This window comes from Osmerus mordax, chromosome 11 (genome assembly GCF_038355195.1).
Source record: "Osmerus mordax isolate fOsmMor3 chromosome 11, fOsmMor3.pri, whole genome shotgun sequence".
Lineage (NCBI taxonomy): Eukaryota > Metazoa > Chordata > Actinopteri > Osmeriformes > Osmeridae > Osmerus > Osmerus mordax.
Window position 1 is genome coordinate 12,555,562 of NC_090060.1, and position 17,632 is coordinate 12,573,193.

The 17,632-nt window shown below is 40.4% G+C and overlaps 1 protein-coding gene across 1 annotated transcript in view; it reads right to left on the reverse strand.

Annotated features, from left to right (window-relative positions):
• The window catches only part of tenm4 (teneurin transmembrane protein 4), an 86,903-nt gene extending 74,377 nt beyond the window's left edge, over positions 1 to 12,526 (reverse strand). The window contains 2 exon segments of the mRNA XM_067245796.1: positions 11,389 to 11,658; positions 12,304 to 12,526. Coding sequence (XP_067101897.1) covers positions 11,389 to 11,658; positions 12,304 to 12,526 — 493 coding nt within the window.
• Positions 12,527 to 17,632: the final 5,106 nt, after the last annotated feature.

A 17,632-nucleotide genomic window follows, 5' to 3' on the forward strand; every position in this document is an offset into this window, starting at 1 on the left:
GAGTTTCTCTGCTTTGTCGTAGGAACCTAATAGATGTAATTATCCCTGCAGAGTATTAAAGTACAGCTCACTGATTCGGAGACAATTATGAAACAATTAGTGATACTAACAAATCAGCCATATAAAAACACAAGTAACCAGTGCATGCAATGACCCTTTCATTGAGGCACAACTCAAACATGACATATATTCCAAAACCCATAATTTCCAATGGAATACATTAAGTAATCCATATATTAGTGAAGGAAAGAAATGCTCCCATGTGTTTTAAAGTGACATGAAATCCTTTGCAGCACACACTGCAGATTAACAGGCAGAGGAGTGGGATGACACTGGTCGTGCTGTGGGTTAATGTCTATGACACTCCTGGACTTGATTCTATGTTAAGAAGGACTATGACATCACTAGTAAGATCATCTTTATAATAATTCCTAGAAACCCAATTGCTCCTTTAAAAATCCTATATTTAGCAAGACAAAATGGCAGTATACTACTAAAGTACTGTGGCCTTCCTTGTCAGGGTATAGGAGCCAGTAGTATTTTAGACAAAAAGTTGTTGAAGTGTTGCACCATTTTCATTGAAATTGATTACCTCCTAAAAATGATTCATCAGTACAGCAAGTCCCCTGAAAGTGGTCAAAGTCACAAATGGGGTCATGATATTGCTGCCAAGGAAACGTTTGTCTTGAAGACAAAAGTTTCACTGTCTTGCAGGGTTTAATTAATGCCTGCTTGCGCAATTCATCTATAGCCCACATGCAACCCACACCTGTCACCCTGGAGTGGACCTTTCTAGGCAGGGAGTTGTTGCTCAAGGTGGCCAGAGAAGCTTCTCTCCCTGTCAGACTCGATTGCCTTTGCCTTCACTCACCGCATTACAGCAGCTAAGAGAGACCTTTAGTTAGGAGGCCTCCGACCATGCTCTCCTACTCTCAGGAGGCCTGCACTTCAGGTCTGGCATATAACTGCTTAGCTCACGCCCTCAGCTTTCCATGGACCACCACCCACTGAACTCAATGCCCTTATCTACTCAAAAGCAACCTAATTAACTAACTGGATGAACAAAAGGGTGACTGTGAATTGCAGGTAGGAAGAGCCACAGTATCCATGGTTACAGAGTGTATCACACCTTCTCCCCGGAGACCAAGCTGAACACTCAGTCAATGGCCAGGCAAATTGGTACAAAAAGGAGGGACTGATATTTTCTAGCCTAAATGCTCCCGCAAGATCTCTACTAGCCTCAACACTCCCACAAGTCTGGACTTTGGTACTCGCTTAATTCACTTCTCTACCAAATTGTCCCCTAACATATTGATGTTCATCCTGTATAAGAGTCCTCATAACGAATGTAGGAAGAATGGTTTAAGACAATGAATAGGCTAATGCTTAACTCAATGTAATTGTGATCTCTCTCTTTCTCTCTCTCTGCTTTTATTTTGTTTCCTAACAATAGCCTTTCAGTCTGAATAGGGGATAAAATTAGATAAAGCAAAGGAAAAATATATTGGAGAGGAACAAATAACCTACTGAGAGGACAATTGAGTGAAAGGGGTCAACACATGGGCTCCAGAGGACCCAGGTTCATAAGTTCACAGGTGATCATTCAATAATGTCCAGTCTCGGCGGAGAGATAAAGGACCATTTGATCCGAGAGAACCCCAACACAAGGACCTGTTAAAGCAGGATCCCTATAGTCAAACGTTTCTCATTTCACACCTATATCTTCTTTTCTTTCTCTAATATTTCTGCGTCAATCTATTGTTCTCTTTCCATCTACGGTATTTGCTTTTAAACTTTACAGCCATTGCCCAGCCGTTGCCCAGCCCAACCATTACAGCGATGCATACAGTAGTATTGTAGTCCACATCTCAAGAAAGAAAAGCAAATGTTTTTCAAAATGGAACCCAGTAAATCTGAGGATCGTTGTGGTTGTACATTGTGTCTAACCAAGGATCAACCATGGAATAAGGGGGAGGACAGATTCCACATTGATGACAGAACTCTACAAGAGTGGAGCTACAACCGCATGGCAAATAGAAGTATTTGCAGTATAAAGTATTACAGTATATTTACATTTAGTCATTTAGCAGGCGCTCTTATCCAGAGCGACTTACAGTAAGTACAGGGACATTCCCCCGAGGCAAGTAGGGTGAAGTGCATTGCCCAAGGACACAACGTCAGTTGGCATGACCGGGAATCGAACTGGCAACCTTCGGATTACTAGCCCGATTCCCTCACCGCTCAGCCATCTGACTCTATATAAACAAATAAATTCATATAAATGTATGTAAACACTTGCATTTGCTCTAGACCTGTATGTTTCTCAATGCTCGCAGCATACAGTTCAAAGCACACAGGATGCATTTGGATGACTCACAGGATTTTCGCGGAGATTGAATATCGTCATCGGTCATCATCATTTTTGTAAATATCTAACTCATCAAGACACACAGAACAAGGGGTTTACAATGAAATAGCATCAATTTCAGATGAGGATAGTCCAATAGTTCTAGGATTGATTAACAATAACTTTAAGCAAAGATAAGGGTGACAAGTAAGTAGGTTAGCTCATCCTTACTCCTCCCACCCACCTCTAATTCTGTCAGTGAGTCATCACAGTTGCAGGCTGTCCATGTAACCACAAGCCTGGTCTGCATCGCCTGCACTGCACTGCACTGGGGAGTGATTTATCCAGGAAAAGAATAGCAGGCACCATCTTAAAAAGCATCAGGTTAAACATTGTGTCAGCCAATGATAGGAGCATTAAAGGTCCAATTTCTGCATGTGCTGCTTCAATACAACTGGACAGTAGTTGATATTTTTTGGAGGGGTGTTACAATCAATCATCACAATCCTCTTTTCTTAATTGATTAAGAAACAGCTAATTAACAATGCACACAAACACACCACACAAACACACGAATGCACACACACATAAGGAGGAAGTTGTGAAATGGGTTTTCAAATGGACTGTCATTGGAAAACGAATACATTTTGTCTGACGATGTTTAACTGCTTGTAATCAATAACATATTATCTGAGGAAACTAATGGATGAGGCAGTTCAAAACAAATAGTAAATAGCAATAAATGCCACTTTAATAGACACTATTAGCCATTAGAGAGAAAGTATAGGAAATTATATCTGTTCAAATATGCAATAAAACTGCTTTTAATGACCACAAAAAGCAAAACTCTATTTAAAAGTGACCTCCAAAATGTTTGTGTTTGTTTGAGTGTATAGTCACAGCATGTACGTATACTCTTTATAGGGTGGAGTAATAGAATCTATGTAACAAGGAACTAGCAGGACAGCACTCCAGCTCAGGCTAGTAGTATAGGAGGCTGGAAGTGACTCCCCCAAGCAGCACCTGGGAAGATGAAAAGGAGGCAGAGCGGCTGAGCATAGAGATGGCAGGCTCCTCCTAGGCATGATTAGTGGCACATACTCTCCTTGCCCAGCCATCTTCCACTGGCATCAAGGCCAGTCCTCTACCTCTCTCATTCCACTCTCTTCTCTGTGTTGGAGGGGTAGTGCAATCCCTTGCCTAGCTGAAAGACACCATCTGTTCGCCGGCTCCATGGCAGAAAGTGGAACAAGAGACCAGATTTAAGCCTAGAGACTGTAATGAAAAGAGCACTGAACAGGGATTTTGCCACCCAGGAATGAAAATCAGTTAATAACTGCATAGACTTTTCCTACTATAAAGACTGCAAAGGACAAAAGCAGTACAGATGCACAAGCAAGGAATTGAGTCTAGACAGCATGGTCGACAAGTTAAAAACAGAAAATCTAGTTATGTCATACTTTTCATGCATCATTCTCAAAGCTAGGACAACGGTAATTAATCCATCTCTGATTCCACACACTCAAGTTTAAGATCCAAACCAGACTTTGTCTGATCTTTACTTTAATGGGATCTTTTAAAATCAATGTTAGCACTGACAAGAGCAGACATCCCACCAAATCCCACCATGAAGCCCCATTCAAACATCCCTGGGGCACTCTTTGTTCTAGGATAAGAAGTGGAGGTTCACATCATCTTCACCTCCCAGTACTAATGCATCCCACAGGCTGATACGTAGCTGTCCTTAAGGTTCTCCAAGTAAGCATGAGTGTTTCTGCTTGGTAGAGGGGAGAGATCTCTCCAGTCTAATAGCACAGGCTGAGTGGTCTAAAAACTATCTGAAAATCTATCCAAACACACTGAACAGTTTTCCGCAGACATTTTAAGACTTGAAGAGCAGTACATGTTAATCTGCTTTATAAACAAGTTCACTGGTCTCTATCATGGCTCAGTGGCCGACTGAGTCAACTCAAACCACAGTTGAAAAAACAATGCTAATAGTGAATATCAGCTTCTATTCTCTCTGCCCTGTTGCTGCTGTTTTTCTTCACCTCACATAGAGGCTGCTGAATAAACACAATGGCATGAATAAATAATGACCTCACAATCCTCTTAAGGACTCAGAAGAGAGAGAAGAGAAAAAAAAAAGTTTACTTTTGGTGTTTGAGAGCAAGTGGAGCCTGAAATTATAAGCGTCTCAATACTGCTACATGTGGCTAGCCGCAGGGTTTGCTGAACCAGTATCGCACCATCCCCATCCTATCATTCCTCTGTACATCTCAGGCAATGCCTAATACAATTCTAAAATATAGCTACCCTTAAGAAACTGCCACTCATGATCTCTCAGAATCCAAACTACTTTTTTGTATAGTAGGTGGACATTCGCACTATGGACAAGAGGATGATTTATACTTTCACTCACTAGAGCAGCCATTCCCAACCTTTTCCACTTTGCGGCCCACTTGCATAGCTGAAATATTTTTGCGGCCGCCCGACACATCCGTTCACTTAATTCGTGCTTATCATACATATTTAAGAATACCATGGGAGCCAAACAGTTCGCTTTACATTTAGCCATTTAGCAGACGCTCTTATCCAGAGCGGCTTACAGTAAGTACAGGGACATTCTCCCCCCGAGGCAAGTAGGGTGAAGTGCCTTGCCCAAGGACACAACATCAGCCGGGGATCGAACCAGCAACCTTCTGATTACTAGCCAAATTCCTTAACCGCTCAGCCACCTGACTCCCTTTCATGGCAAAATTTATTTGAGCGGTCAAAGAAGACAAAGTGTCCATCAGTGCCACAGTAAGCACACATTTTAAAGACAGGTAACCTGCGTAACTACCACGGCCAGGCCAGGTCTAGAAGTTCCGGTTAGTTGTTCTCTTATTAACCCTACCTTAGATTGCAGGGCTTCTTGCTTTTTTCATGAATAACAGGTTGTTCTCACGTAAATCTCTGTTTCCAGATTATTATTTTTTTACTGAGAAAGACATGCTACATTACACTGTCCATAGGGAACACATGACAGACCAATTATTTATGCGAGTTAACATTAACGACTAGAAAGCAAGCTGACAGATTATTGAGTACATTATAATGTAGCTAGCTAGCCTATCTAACGTTACTGCTCAAATCCTAGATAGCTAGTCTAGAGCTAGCTTAGCCAGCTAGCTCAACTACTGACTGTGTGAGTTAGATAAACCTTAACTTCGTAATTGCCGATGTAGCTCGGAATGTACAATTTGAACCTTTGAACCTTTTCCCTCTTGCTTGAAAGGCAGCAACATAGACTCCTATGTACATCGTTGATTGTCATTTTGGGAAAACGCATTTTGTGAACTTACGTAACTGCTCGCTACCGGAAGTTGTTGACCCAGTTTATGCAATATATGGAAGTGATGCATGTATAGTGGATTGAAGTGGGCGTATGCAAGTCAGTTGGTGTTTTGTCAAGGTGCCAAGCGTACCTGTTGGCATTTCGGTCATGATGAATTAAAGGCTAAATGTAATTTAAAAGTTAGTACGAATTTATAATCATTTACCAACAGTATATATAAATATTTTGATAATTATTCATTTTTCATACTTTAGTTTTCATTGGTTTGGCAGCCCACCTGTATTACCCTAACGGACCAATAGTGGGCTGTGGCCCACAAGTTGGGAATCGCTGCACTAGGGGTAATCTCTGTTTTTACCAACTTCCTATGGTTGCATCTGTGAAACTCAACACATAGACTGTTTGTCCCATTAATATTGTATATGCAGTATAAATATATATACACAACAAAAATCTTATTTTTATGTGGCAAGTAAATACATTCAATGACAAACTCTACCGATGTGAAGGTGTTTTGTGATATATGGTGAAGTACTGTACATTAGACAAGCACAGCTACAGTGCTAACAGGTAGCTGTGTACTCTTGTGCATCCCTTTACAGCACTGCTGATTCTGTACAAGGCGCTTCCAATAATATGGTATTTAAGATTGGAATACATCTTAATAAGATTTATCAGGTTTAAGGATGACAGTTTAAAATGATGAAATCATCAGAGATCACATCAGACAAAATCTTGCATTTGTAATCTTTCCTCATTGGTTAAATTCATAGCCTGTAGTTGTAACAATGTGCAAGCAACCAAACAAGTAAACACGCATACATGTTTATTCTTTAGAATGAGTCTGGGGAAGGGGAAACATGTTTCCTGTTTTCTAAATTAAGTCATGCTCAGCTAGTTTCTGACTATTTAGATGCAATAGTAAAATTAGCAAGGTAACAGGTGATGGGAATTTTAGCAGTAACGCTTTTAGGTACATCCTCCTAATTCCAGGGCTGAATCATATGATTCCAGCGTAGGATGGCATATGAAGCCATACGATCACAAATTCTTTCATGATACTGATATACTAATTAAAGGCAGTCAGATATTTTATACAAGGTATGAAGGATTATACTAGCTTATAATTGCCAGAGTGGCATATCTCTGTGACAATGAATGAACACAGGTCTACAAAATCACAAGATCAGTCAGTCCTTTTATTAGATACATTCCTTCTGATTCAAACAGACAGTAAGTGTTTTCACAGGTTCTCAGTTGCACCTTCTGAGTGCTGGTTGACTACTGTTGCTATGGAAATGAATTATAAAACACTGTCTCCAGATGTCAAAAGAAAAACAAAAAGTCTTCATTCTTTGAACACATAAAACTCAAATTCATCTGATGTGCAGTACAATACTGTAATCTTTTATGCTATGTTATGTTTTTTTGTCCATGAATGTGTGCTACTGCAGTTTTACTGTAGCAGCATGTTTATCCATTGGCCTATGTCAAATGGAGGACAGAATCAGGGGAGGGCTCATCCTGCATCATGTGGTGCCCTGAGGCCCCTTAGCTTGGTGGTGGGAAGGGCCCTGATGTGCTGTTGGTTCACACAATCCCTGGCTCTGGTAGCCAGAGGGTATGGTGCACTGCAGATAACAGACCAAAACTGTCCACTAGGACGTCTAAACCCCGCAAATGATCCTGCAAATGAGACGTAAAATATCTCTACTAAGCCATGATCTGAGGTTAGGTCTGCCAAAATAAAATAAGTTTATGAAAAAATATTAGGCATGCAAATAATCATGGCCAACTGAAAATTGCCTGGTAACTTCTCTGAAGTGTAATTTTGCCCGATTTCTTGCTTTGCATAGGTCAGCCTGTGACCAATATAGCACACCAACATCAACATGTCAACGTTCTTTGAAACTTCTTATAAATTATTCTTAGATTTACAAGATGCAAAACATCATCAACCATAATTGAAAGAGACAAACACTACAGAATAACTCACTTTTGCAATACAGTACAGGAAGTGTCTCATCTAATTTGAAGTCCGATTTCCCTTCACTTCACAGGCTGCTAATATGGTAGCCCGTCTTTGGAGACTCAGTTCAAAGGCCAAGGTTGAAAGAAAATGCATTTTAAATGTAGACTTTGCCTCAAAGTGACCTGCTTATTGCTTAAACTTGAGGTGATAGTGTATAACATCCGTTGCAGTGCTTTCAATAAGGCTCTTATGTGCCAGATGAAGACACATCAATAAATAACAAAGACGTGTTCAGATGTCTTATCTATGCACTGCACAGCGTGGGTGACACAGTCTAAACAATGGTACCAAGCCATTTGAATTTTGAATATTTTCAACAGTCAAGAAACTGTTATTGTTACCCATTGTTTATTGGAATAAAATACAATATTTGTGCAACTATGGCAACTAAGGCATAAGGGAACTTATACCATGGGGATACTTTTACTGAGATAAGCAGGCTAAATAAATATCATTCTAGCAACCAGATGTCCCTTCACAAAAGACAGATAATGGCTACAGTAGTACCAGCAGCAGAGTAAATGGGATTTAACAAAGAAAATTCTTGCTCGTAACCAAACTCATCAACCATTTTTGCATAGGAACTCAATGAGGAGTATCAACCTCTTGTTATCAGTCTCGACTGTCTCAATGAAAACCCTTAGAGGTAGAAAAACAGAGAACCACCCTGGAGCTCTTAACCTCAATCTTTCAGCAGTTCAAAGTTCCCTCTGAGCCTTGCTTCTTGAAGGTGACGCCTGAGAAACTGTGCGTAGGTTGCAAGCGAACAATCTGAACCAACCTCACAAAGGATTTTATAACTGTGCTATTTTCAAACAGTAAATACAGGTAGAGAGTGTAGTATGCTAAACCTTTCTTGTTGTCTGTCATGAATCACACCGTGTAGGAAAGCCCCAAATATTCTGTTTATCATCAATAAGCAGTGGTACGTCATAGGTTAGTAAAAATGTGTTTACCAAGTCAGAACAGGTATATTTCCAGTGTTCTGCAGCAAGTCTGATTTTGGAAATGAATAAAAGTGTGAAAACATCAGCACATAAGATATGTGCTTTGATAGGGGAAATGCTGATGGATGGTCTATGTTTAATCAGGCAGAACAATTTCAAGAAGAAAAACCATTCTGCATAAACCCTTATGCATAAAAATCTATAACTTAACACCCAACATACTGGTAATACCATTTCTTCAACAAGCCACAGGAACATATTTTACATTATACAGACACTGTACACAATGTCAACTAAATCACATGCTACTGAAATAGGAAACATAAAATATCCCTTTGATCAATAAAATCTGTCCCATGCAGGCTGTTTGGGAAGAAAACATCAGTATGCACAATATAAATAACTGCCTAAAGCAGCTAATTACCTAATAATTAAAAACCCCAAGAGTCTGTCACAGAAATATTTCTTGTATCAGTTCTGGTGCGACAGTACAGGATGAAATTAACAAAGCAAACTCTAATACATAAATGATATACAATAAAACCTGTCTTCCTCAATCCTCTCGCTCTCATGTAAGAGGTTCTTATGGTTACAGAAACGTGATAGGATGACCATGACAGTGGGAGAAAGTTGGGAGTTTAGACCACACCTTAGGGTGAGCTGTAATGAGTAAAGCACACAGGAAGCCATCTCCCTGACATCTGCAGCAGTTTGAGCTGCTTTATGGTCTGCCTCTGTAGGGCCGCTGTGACTCAGCAACACACAACTGTTGTAATTGCCCTGAAGGAGCTCCATTAGGATCAGTGGTGGTTTGGGCAGGTGACACACAGCAACGAGCACACGCTCTGGCAGACATGCACTGCTCAATGCAACAGGAGTCACGTGGCTGAGCGGTAAGGGAAGCGGGATAGTAATCCGAAGGTTACCAGTTCGATTCCCGGCCGTGCAAAATGACGTTGTGTCCTTGGGCAAGGCACTTCACCCTACTTGCTTTGGGGGAATGTCCCTGTACTTACTGTAAGTCGCTCTGGATAAGAGCGTCTGCTAAATGACTAAATGTAAATGTAACACATCCACCTGCATGTGTGTGCACACACAAAACAATCTGAGCAAACCGTACCATACAGTATCCTTGGTAAATGGAAAACGCTATTCCAGAAATACACCACATATTCATAAACAACAATAGGCATGAATAGAATTCCATTTGCTGCCTATTTTGATTAAAAGTTCAAAGTTTGATTGGAACAGAATAATTAACCAGTGTAAAGGCAGTATCCTTGTGATACCATTGGATTACACAATCACAACAAAACATTTGTATTAAAAGCAATGTTGAGTGAAGAATAATTGCAACATTAGGTTTGCGTTGAAACAGTTTGAACAGAAAATATTTTTTTGTAAATAAATAAACAGATCAAAATCTGTTTTATAATGTGCATGCATTATAAGCAGGGTCAGGCATATTGCATATGGAGTGGATGAAACTGGCCGCTGGCTTGAATACATTAAAGCAAAGCAAATGGTTTGTTGATTTAAAGAGATTAGAGCACACGTACGTAAAGTAGCTTGATGGATTTTAATTAACTTGCCATATATAAATGTATGCTATTAGTCTGTTCTGGATTAAATGGTAAATGGTAGTGCTCTTTCTACTTGGGTGACTGGAATAAAAAGCTATTTGGAATGACCTCTGCTTTTGCTGCATACATCACAGGCCTTAAACTGCCAAACAGTTTCACAATAGATTCTCCTTAATTATGTACAGTACAATCATATTCCAGTTCCATGGCATCATAGAAGCAGTGCATCAAGCTGAGAAATTATGTGCTTCCTCACTCGACTTGGCAAATGGATTTGAGTACCAAGAGTAATTTCTGTCAATAATAACACCATCTTACATTATATGCTACACACACGTATTCACAAGGATCTCTGCAAGGCTGTGCAGGGCCAATTAGAATTTTGCCACCAGGCCCTTGATAAGTTTCTGGATCTGTGAAGGTTACCAAGACCAGTTTCACCTATTTAAACTACAGAGCCATAAAGGGTAAAAACCATATACAGTTCTGCTGTTCACTGTGCTGTTTGAGATCATATTTTCACAATTTGTCACATTGCGACAGATCACAATTTGTTCACTGTGACATTTATTTATCAGTGTGCTCCACTATTATATTCAGAATACTGCAAGGCTGTGTCCTTGACCCTTTACTCCTGTACTAGGCTCTGTGCTCTTCTTGCAGAACGGCTGCCTCTTGGAAAACATAACTAGAAACCCTGGAGTAAAATCTTTCTTGGAAGCCTGGAGAACTACCCAGAAACGTGTTTCTACAATAAGTACATGGATGACAGCCAATGTCTTACTTATCAATGCTGATAAAACGTAGGTGCTGTTTCTATGACATAAACAAAACACAGGAAGAATCTTGCTCGGGAATTTACAGGAGGGAGTCAGGTGGCTGAGAGGTGAGGGAATCGGGCTAGTAATCCGAAGGTTGCCAGTTCGATTCCCGGTCATGCCAACTGACGTTGTGTCCTTGGGCAAGGCACTTCATTCATTCATTGTTGGTGAAAATCAAGAATTACAAACATAAACGTAGAGCTCTGCATGAACTATTCATGGATAACTATTTCAAAAGCCTTTTCAGTGCAGAAACTCAGCAGCTAACAGTGTACCAAGAGGCAGACAGAGAAAGAGGGCAAGGTGAACGGGTCTTACCGTTCTCTGTGTTCTCATGTTCGGTGTCAGTGAGGGTCAGGTTGGAGTTGGCCCTGCTGGACAGACAGGAGCTGCGGCCTGACTTGGTGTTGCGGCCCCAGAGCCTGACAGCATGTTCCGGAGACATGATGCCGTCTGTCTCTGTATCAGCGTCTGATCCCACACTGACCAAGTAGTCACGGTGTGGCAGACCCTGGTCAGCCCGGTACGCCGCTACATGGGATGGGATGGCCTCGCCAAAACCAAAGTCTCTGAGGGAGAAGTCAGTTCCTGCCACAAGCAAAAGACAGACATGGACATTCACAAACACACACACAAGAACAAATTCAGAAATGTATTTGGTCTCTTGCCTACACAGTCACAACTTCCAATCCTTACATTAGTGGATGTATAACAAGATAAATATTTTCACCATGAGAGGTGCAGTACTATGATTCCAGGAACACATCTTTATGTCCTCCAAACTAGACAGTAATTGCGTGCTACAAGGAAATGACTGTACATTTAGTATTCATGGCGAGTAAAAGGCTTGCAAGCGGATGTTTTTGCAGGTCACCACCAGCTCATCTGGACACATTAGAAGGTCATAAAAGACATCAGGGTAGCGTTATCTATCTCACCCTACCTCACCCTACCTCATTAAAATAAAGTAATGATAATGGCAGTTCTTCCAACAAGGAATTCTAGACCAGTGTTTTTAATGCCACATTCAGAGACTGTGACAGGAAATAAAAATGAGTTAATAATCAAATCAAATCACGCATCTCTCTCATACATGACACCAGGGCTGTGCCCCAGACGCATCCAGATAATGACAAGTATGGATGAGAAAATGTTGGTATAATAGCTAGTTAGCTAAAAATACAAGGTCAAGATGATTTTTCAGGTAATATACTGTACAAATCTTGCTCTCACCTTGCCTGCAGAACTCATCTGCTTCATGGTGCACCATATCTTTGACCCTGGTGCTGTAGGCCATCCTGGTGTCCTGGTCAAAGGCTTTGAGGGTCTCACTGGAGCTGTAAGACTTGGGGTTGACTTTCCCATCCTCGCTGTCTGCAGAGGAACTGGTATAGCGGCGCTCCGTGTCCCTCCTGGCTGTCAGAGAGCGGTAGGGTCTGCGTTCTTTGACTTCCATGGCTTTCCCTTCCTTCTTACATCAAAAATAGGTTACACCGCCAAATTAGTCACAGCAACTCTGTAAGGAAAAAAACACCAAGATGTGGTGAGAGATTTTGATGTTGGTTCGAGCAAGTATCATTCACACATTTGATTGAAGTTTGCATCTGTAAGCATAAACAAAATCAATGTAGCTCAATGTGATTGCAGAATGTGCACAGGGTATGAAGTTGATTGCAGTCTTCACTAGGAACATCACAGAGGGTGAACATGGCCATTTTTGTACTGGGTTACTGCAATCCTCTCAACTGAATCCATAACAGATGGATTTCAGAGAGCAATTAACACACCTCATGGCATGTAATATCTGCACGAATAAATAATGGTAAATAAAAAAGTGGTTTACAGAATGTAAACCTTTGTGAATGAAGATATATCCACTCTGAAATGAGGAGAAATTATAAACTCATTAGCACTGAGTACATTTTAGCAATGATTTCTTATCATTCATTTAATATCCTTCTATAAACGCCTTATTGTTACAGGTATGATTGCACAGCAGTCTGTAGAGTTGTATGAGTAAAAAGTGGCTTCTAGGATTTGTTTTCTCAAAATATGCCAATAAATATTGCTCCTACACGTTTTACAATCCATTTTAAATGTTGAAGTTTATAAGCTACGTAAAATAATAAGTAATAAAGATAAGTCAGAAATTGATGTTTTTTTATCACACTGAAAGCTAATATTGGGTGTTTTACATTTACATTTTACATTATTAGTCATTTAGCAGACGCTCTTATCCAGAGCGAATTACAGTAAGTACAGGGACATTCCCCCGAGGCAAGTAGGGTGAAGTGCCTTGCACAAGAACACAACGTCATTTGGCACGGCCAGGAATCGAACTGGCAACCTTCAGATTACTAGCCCGATTCCCTAACCGCTCAGCCACCTGACTCCTCTTTTGATCAACATACAAATACTGCATGAGACAAGGCATTTTAAATGTAACATCTTTAATGTATCAGACTAGCACAACAAATGGAACAGTAATCCATGGTGAACTATATTTTCCCCTTTGAAAAAAAGCCTGTACAAGAGGCTTTTTTGTTGAGTTTGGCTGGAGAATTACCCAGAAACGTGGCTTTTTGTATAGATTGACAGCTGAAAAGATCCTGGTGATTAATGACTTGGGGACCAATACACAAGGACCTCCGCTGCAGAGGGGGAAAAAATGTTTTCACTTAGTGACTGCAAGAGCACTTCAGCTGCTTCTAACATTTAAATTAGATTCCTTCTGGGTTACCCATTTTTACCTTGTGATCCTCAACATCGTATGCAAAGTTTTGTGGAGGCAAAGAATGTTTCTGAAGTTTCAAGAACATTCTATAAAGTCAATGTTGTTTGTTTTAAAAGAGGTGGTTTCAGTCATCAATTGCATATTCTGGCAGGTATGCAACAAGTTGCACCTTTGAGGCCATGTGAAACATTGAAAAGCCTTTGAGAGAAACAAAGGCCTTATACACTGTCAGAGTGACAATCTGTTTAAGGTGGCGAGTACAGACTATCAAACGTTCATGGCTTTTTAAAGGGAAGAGTACTTTGTATTGATCTGACAGAAATGTTAGTTTAGACCACAGACCAGTGGCTATGACAGAGAAGACTGTTAGATATTAAAGACATAGGTTTCACACATTAAAACTCACTTAACTCTAACTAAATTATAACCTTGCTTAACATAAAAGATGAGAAATGCCTGAAATGGTTGAAGATATTAATCACTTTCTTTTCTTTCAGCTACACTTCAGTGTCCATTTACAAAACAGCCGTGCAGACTGCAATTTTTTTGACGTTTAGCTTCGCTGCTCATTATGGACAAATTGTATAATTTGACTATTAAAAACTTGGAATGTCATTGTTGCTGTATAGTGTTGGCTAATTCTGTGCTCTAAGGAATGGTAAAGGGCTTGGGTGTAACTGTCAATAATGTACAACATTTCAAAAATGTAATTTATGTAAATAAAGATGATTATAATCAGCTACAAATTCCATATCAAGTTATGCAACTTAACCTGTTTTGGAAGATGAGTGTCAAAACTTTAAGCATACATCACAATAAATCATTGGGTAGAATGGGTGGGCGTGCAGTACCCATTAGCAGACTTGAGTTATGAGGAGTCTAACTGAATAGCAATTCTTAACACAGTTCTAATTGTTAGATAGATAGTGCAGACTCATTTGCATATATATTGTACCTCAACCTCCATCCAAGTATTTAAATGCTTTACTAAAACAAACTAATAAGGCTGTAGACAATGACAACAATAAGTTACAATTTCTGGTCAGTTGGACCTCTTTGAGATTTCTCAAGGAAATGTTTTACATTAATAGCTGTGGTGTCATTAATGTGAGAAATGGAGTTACTAGTACACCCACCCAGGTCCCTAGACACACACTTGCATTATGCAGGAGAAAGAAAGAAAAAATTGCCATGTGACTAGAACAGTCCACACAGCCCATTGAGAGCACTGAAAGCTGTAGGCAGGCACCACTTAGGCTACTTCTTTTTGGGGGAATCATTCACATGCCTCAGCTCTGCAGAAAAGCCTCTTGGGTCAACAGAAAGGTGTGTTTTCAATAGAGGAGAAAGGCCTGGGGAAAGGGGGGAGGGGGGGTCTGAATGGCCTTCCCACCAGATCTCGATTCAGCACTCCTAATGCAGTGTGGGGTGGGGGAGAGGGCACGGGGGGGGGGGGGGACGCGGCTCAGCAACCGCCTCCTTCCGGGATCAAAAGGGAGCCCCGCCAGCACATAAAACAGCATCGGTAAAAGCCTTAACGTAAACAAAAGTAGCCTGGGATCACTGCTGCTGCACTCTCCTTGCTACTAATCACTCCGAGCAATTCAAAGTTTAAGCCTGACAGAGAGAGCAGGGGCAGGAGTGATGCTTTCAATCCACCACAGTAAATAACAGGCAGAAGCAGCACATTTATTCACTTTCTATGTTGATGTACATTCCTGACCTTGACAGAGCATGGCAAAATGTTAACAGTGTTATGTCGATGTGATCTCTGAAATGTTCACTTATCCATTAACAACAAGGCAGCAAAGGATACAATAAATCGACGTTATGATGTGGGTCTGTTGAGGTAGCATTGGAGGGAGGAGGCAGAGAAGGGAGGGCAGAATGTTTTCTGAAATCCCAGACCAAAATTTGACTCCAAGTGAGTTTCTCTCATCCATCCATCCATCATCCATCCATCCATCCTGTTGGCTGCAGTGATTCCCAGCATGGCTAGTGAGGACAGGTCAGGGCAGTGACCCGTTTGCTCATTACTATGTGATTACTGCTCATTATCCAGGATAGCTAGACCTGAATCTGATTTATATACCAGGCATGGGTGAAACCAGTCCTAATACCAGCTAAGCCATTATCAACTTGCCATAATCCACTGTGCTGGAGACGTGCCTGACCAGACCAAGCTCTTTAACGTCACATATGCTGACAATGTGGCAATGCTGAGAACATTGGCCCTGCTTAGATTATGATGACCAAATACATGATCTGGTCCTTCACACTCCTCTGTACAATGCTCCACCATTACATGTCACCCCACTCTTCTAATACAGAATAAATTCCTCTACTCTCTACTTATATTACTTAGCAACAGGCCTAGCAGAAAAACCAGAAAAAAAGAACATCATAGCAGGTGCTAATACACACTTCATTTTAGTGAAATTATTTAATTTTCTGGAATACCACCTCAAAAATACACCTTTACAACACTGAGCATGCTTTCGTCGATGCTCCAGTTTGGCTGTGTTGTGTCTTGCAACACTATGTAGTAATATATTCCCTCGTTGAACAGTGCTGTTTTTCTGCAGAATGGCATCATGTGTTTCTACGTGTTGCAGTCACATGACTTCAATCTCATGTGGGGTGTAATCCTTTTCACAGAATTTCGTCAGGACACAGCAAATATGTCAGCTAATGAAGAGTTCTTAGAGATGAGCACATGTGCCCCTTTCACACCTGGTAACATAAACAAGACACAGACATCTTGTTTTTGTGTCTTTTTGTTGAGAGAGGGGGGTGACATTTTTTTTTCTTTGAGCTGTTATTTTGTGTATGTAGAAGTTAAAATTGTCCATGATTTAAATGCCAAAGACTGAATAATGCTTTTGAGGATGCTGACAACTGCACAAGCTAGACACATTTCTGAAACAATTGATTGCTTTGTAAAGGAATACAAGTTTCTCATGGAATTTTAAGTTAATCCTTAGTGGTCCAAGACTTGCTTGACAAATTAAGACATAATTCAAACTAAATTCACTACATTGTTGAGATACATCCAGGGCATTTAAAATTAAGGCCATACAGTTTCTATGAAAATATTTATTCAACTTTGGGTTGTTTAATGAGACATGTAGGCTAAATGGCTACACGTAAATTAGTGGTTCTGGACATGCATTACTTTGGAAAGCTTGAACATGTGTTAATCAAACATAAAATCTTTTATCTAGTCTTCAGAAATATTTTCACACCTAAAGTATGGACTCACTTTTTTCCAGTAATCAGACTGCCCAGTGAACATCCTTCTACTTTGGCTCACACTGGGAGTTGGGGTCTAAACCAAGCTAACCAAGCTCCTCGTGGATGGCTCCACGGTCCCCTTCAAAGCGACCTAGAGAATCCTGCTGGATATTGAGCTCTCTGGACACCAATTACAACCTACTCTCTATGGGGGGTTTCGAGACTCCAGGATAACTGTCATAGGTGGACTAAGGGAATTGCAGTACAAAGATCAGGGACTGCATAGGACAGATCAGGGACGGCATAGGACAGATCACTGCTAAGATCCAAATAAGAACCAAATGAGGTCTTATTTTTATACTGTAGATTAACATATTAAAGACTATATTCTTCCTGATATTCTCTCAGCTCCAGATCCAAATAGGAAAAACGATTCAGGGACTGAAAATAAAACTTTTATAACAAAATGGGAGAACGGGAGGAAAACTATAACAGATGCATTTTAGTTGAATATGTAGGAAGACTTTTTGGTTTTCGAAAAGTCTTTGGTTTTAAATTGTATCCTGACTAAATCAAGTCAGTGCTATATACAGA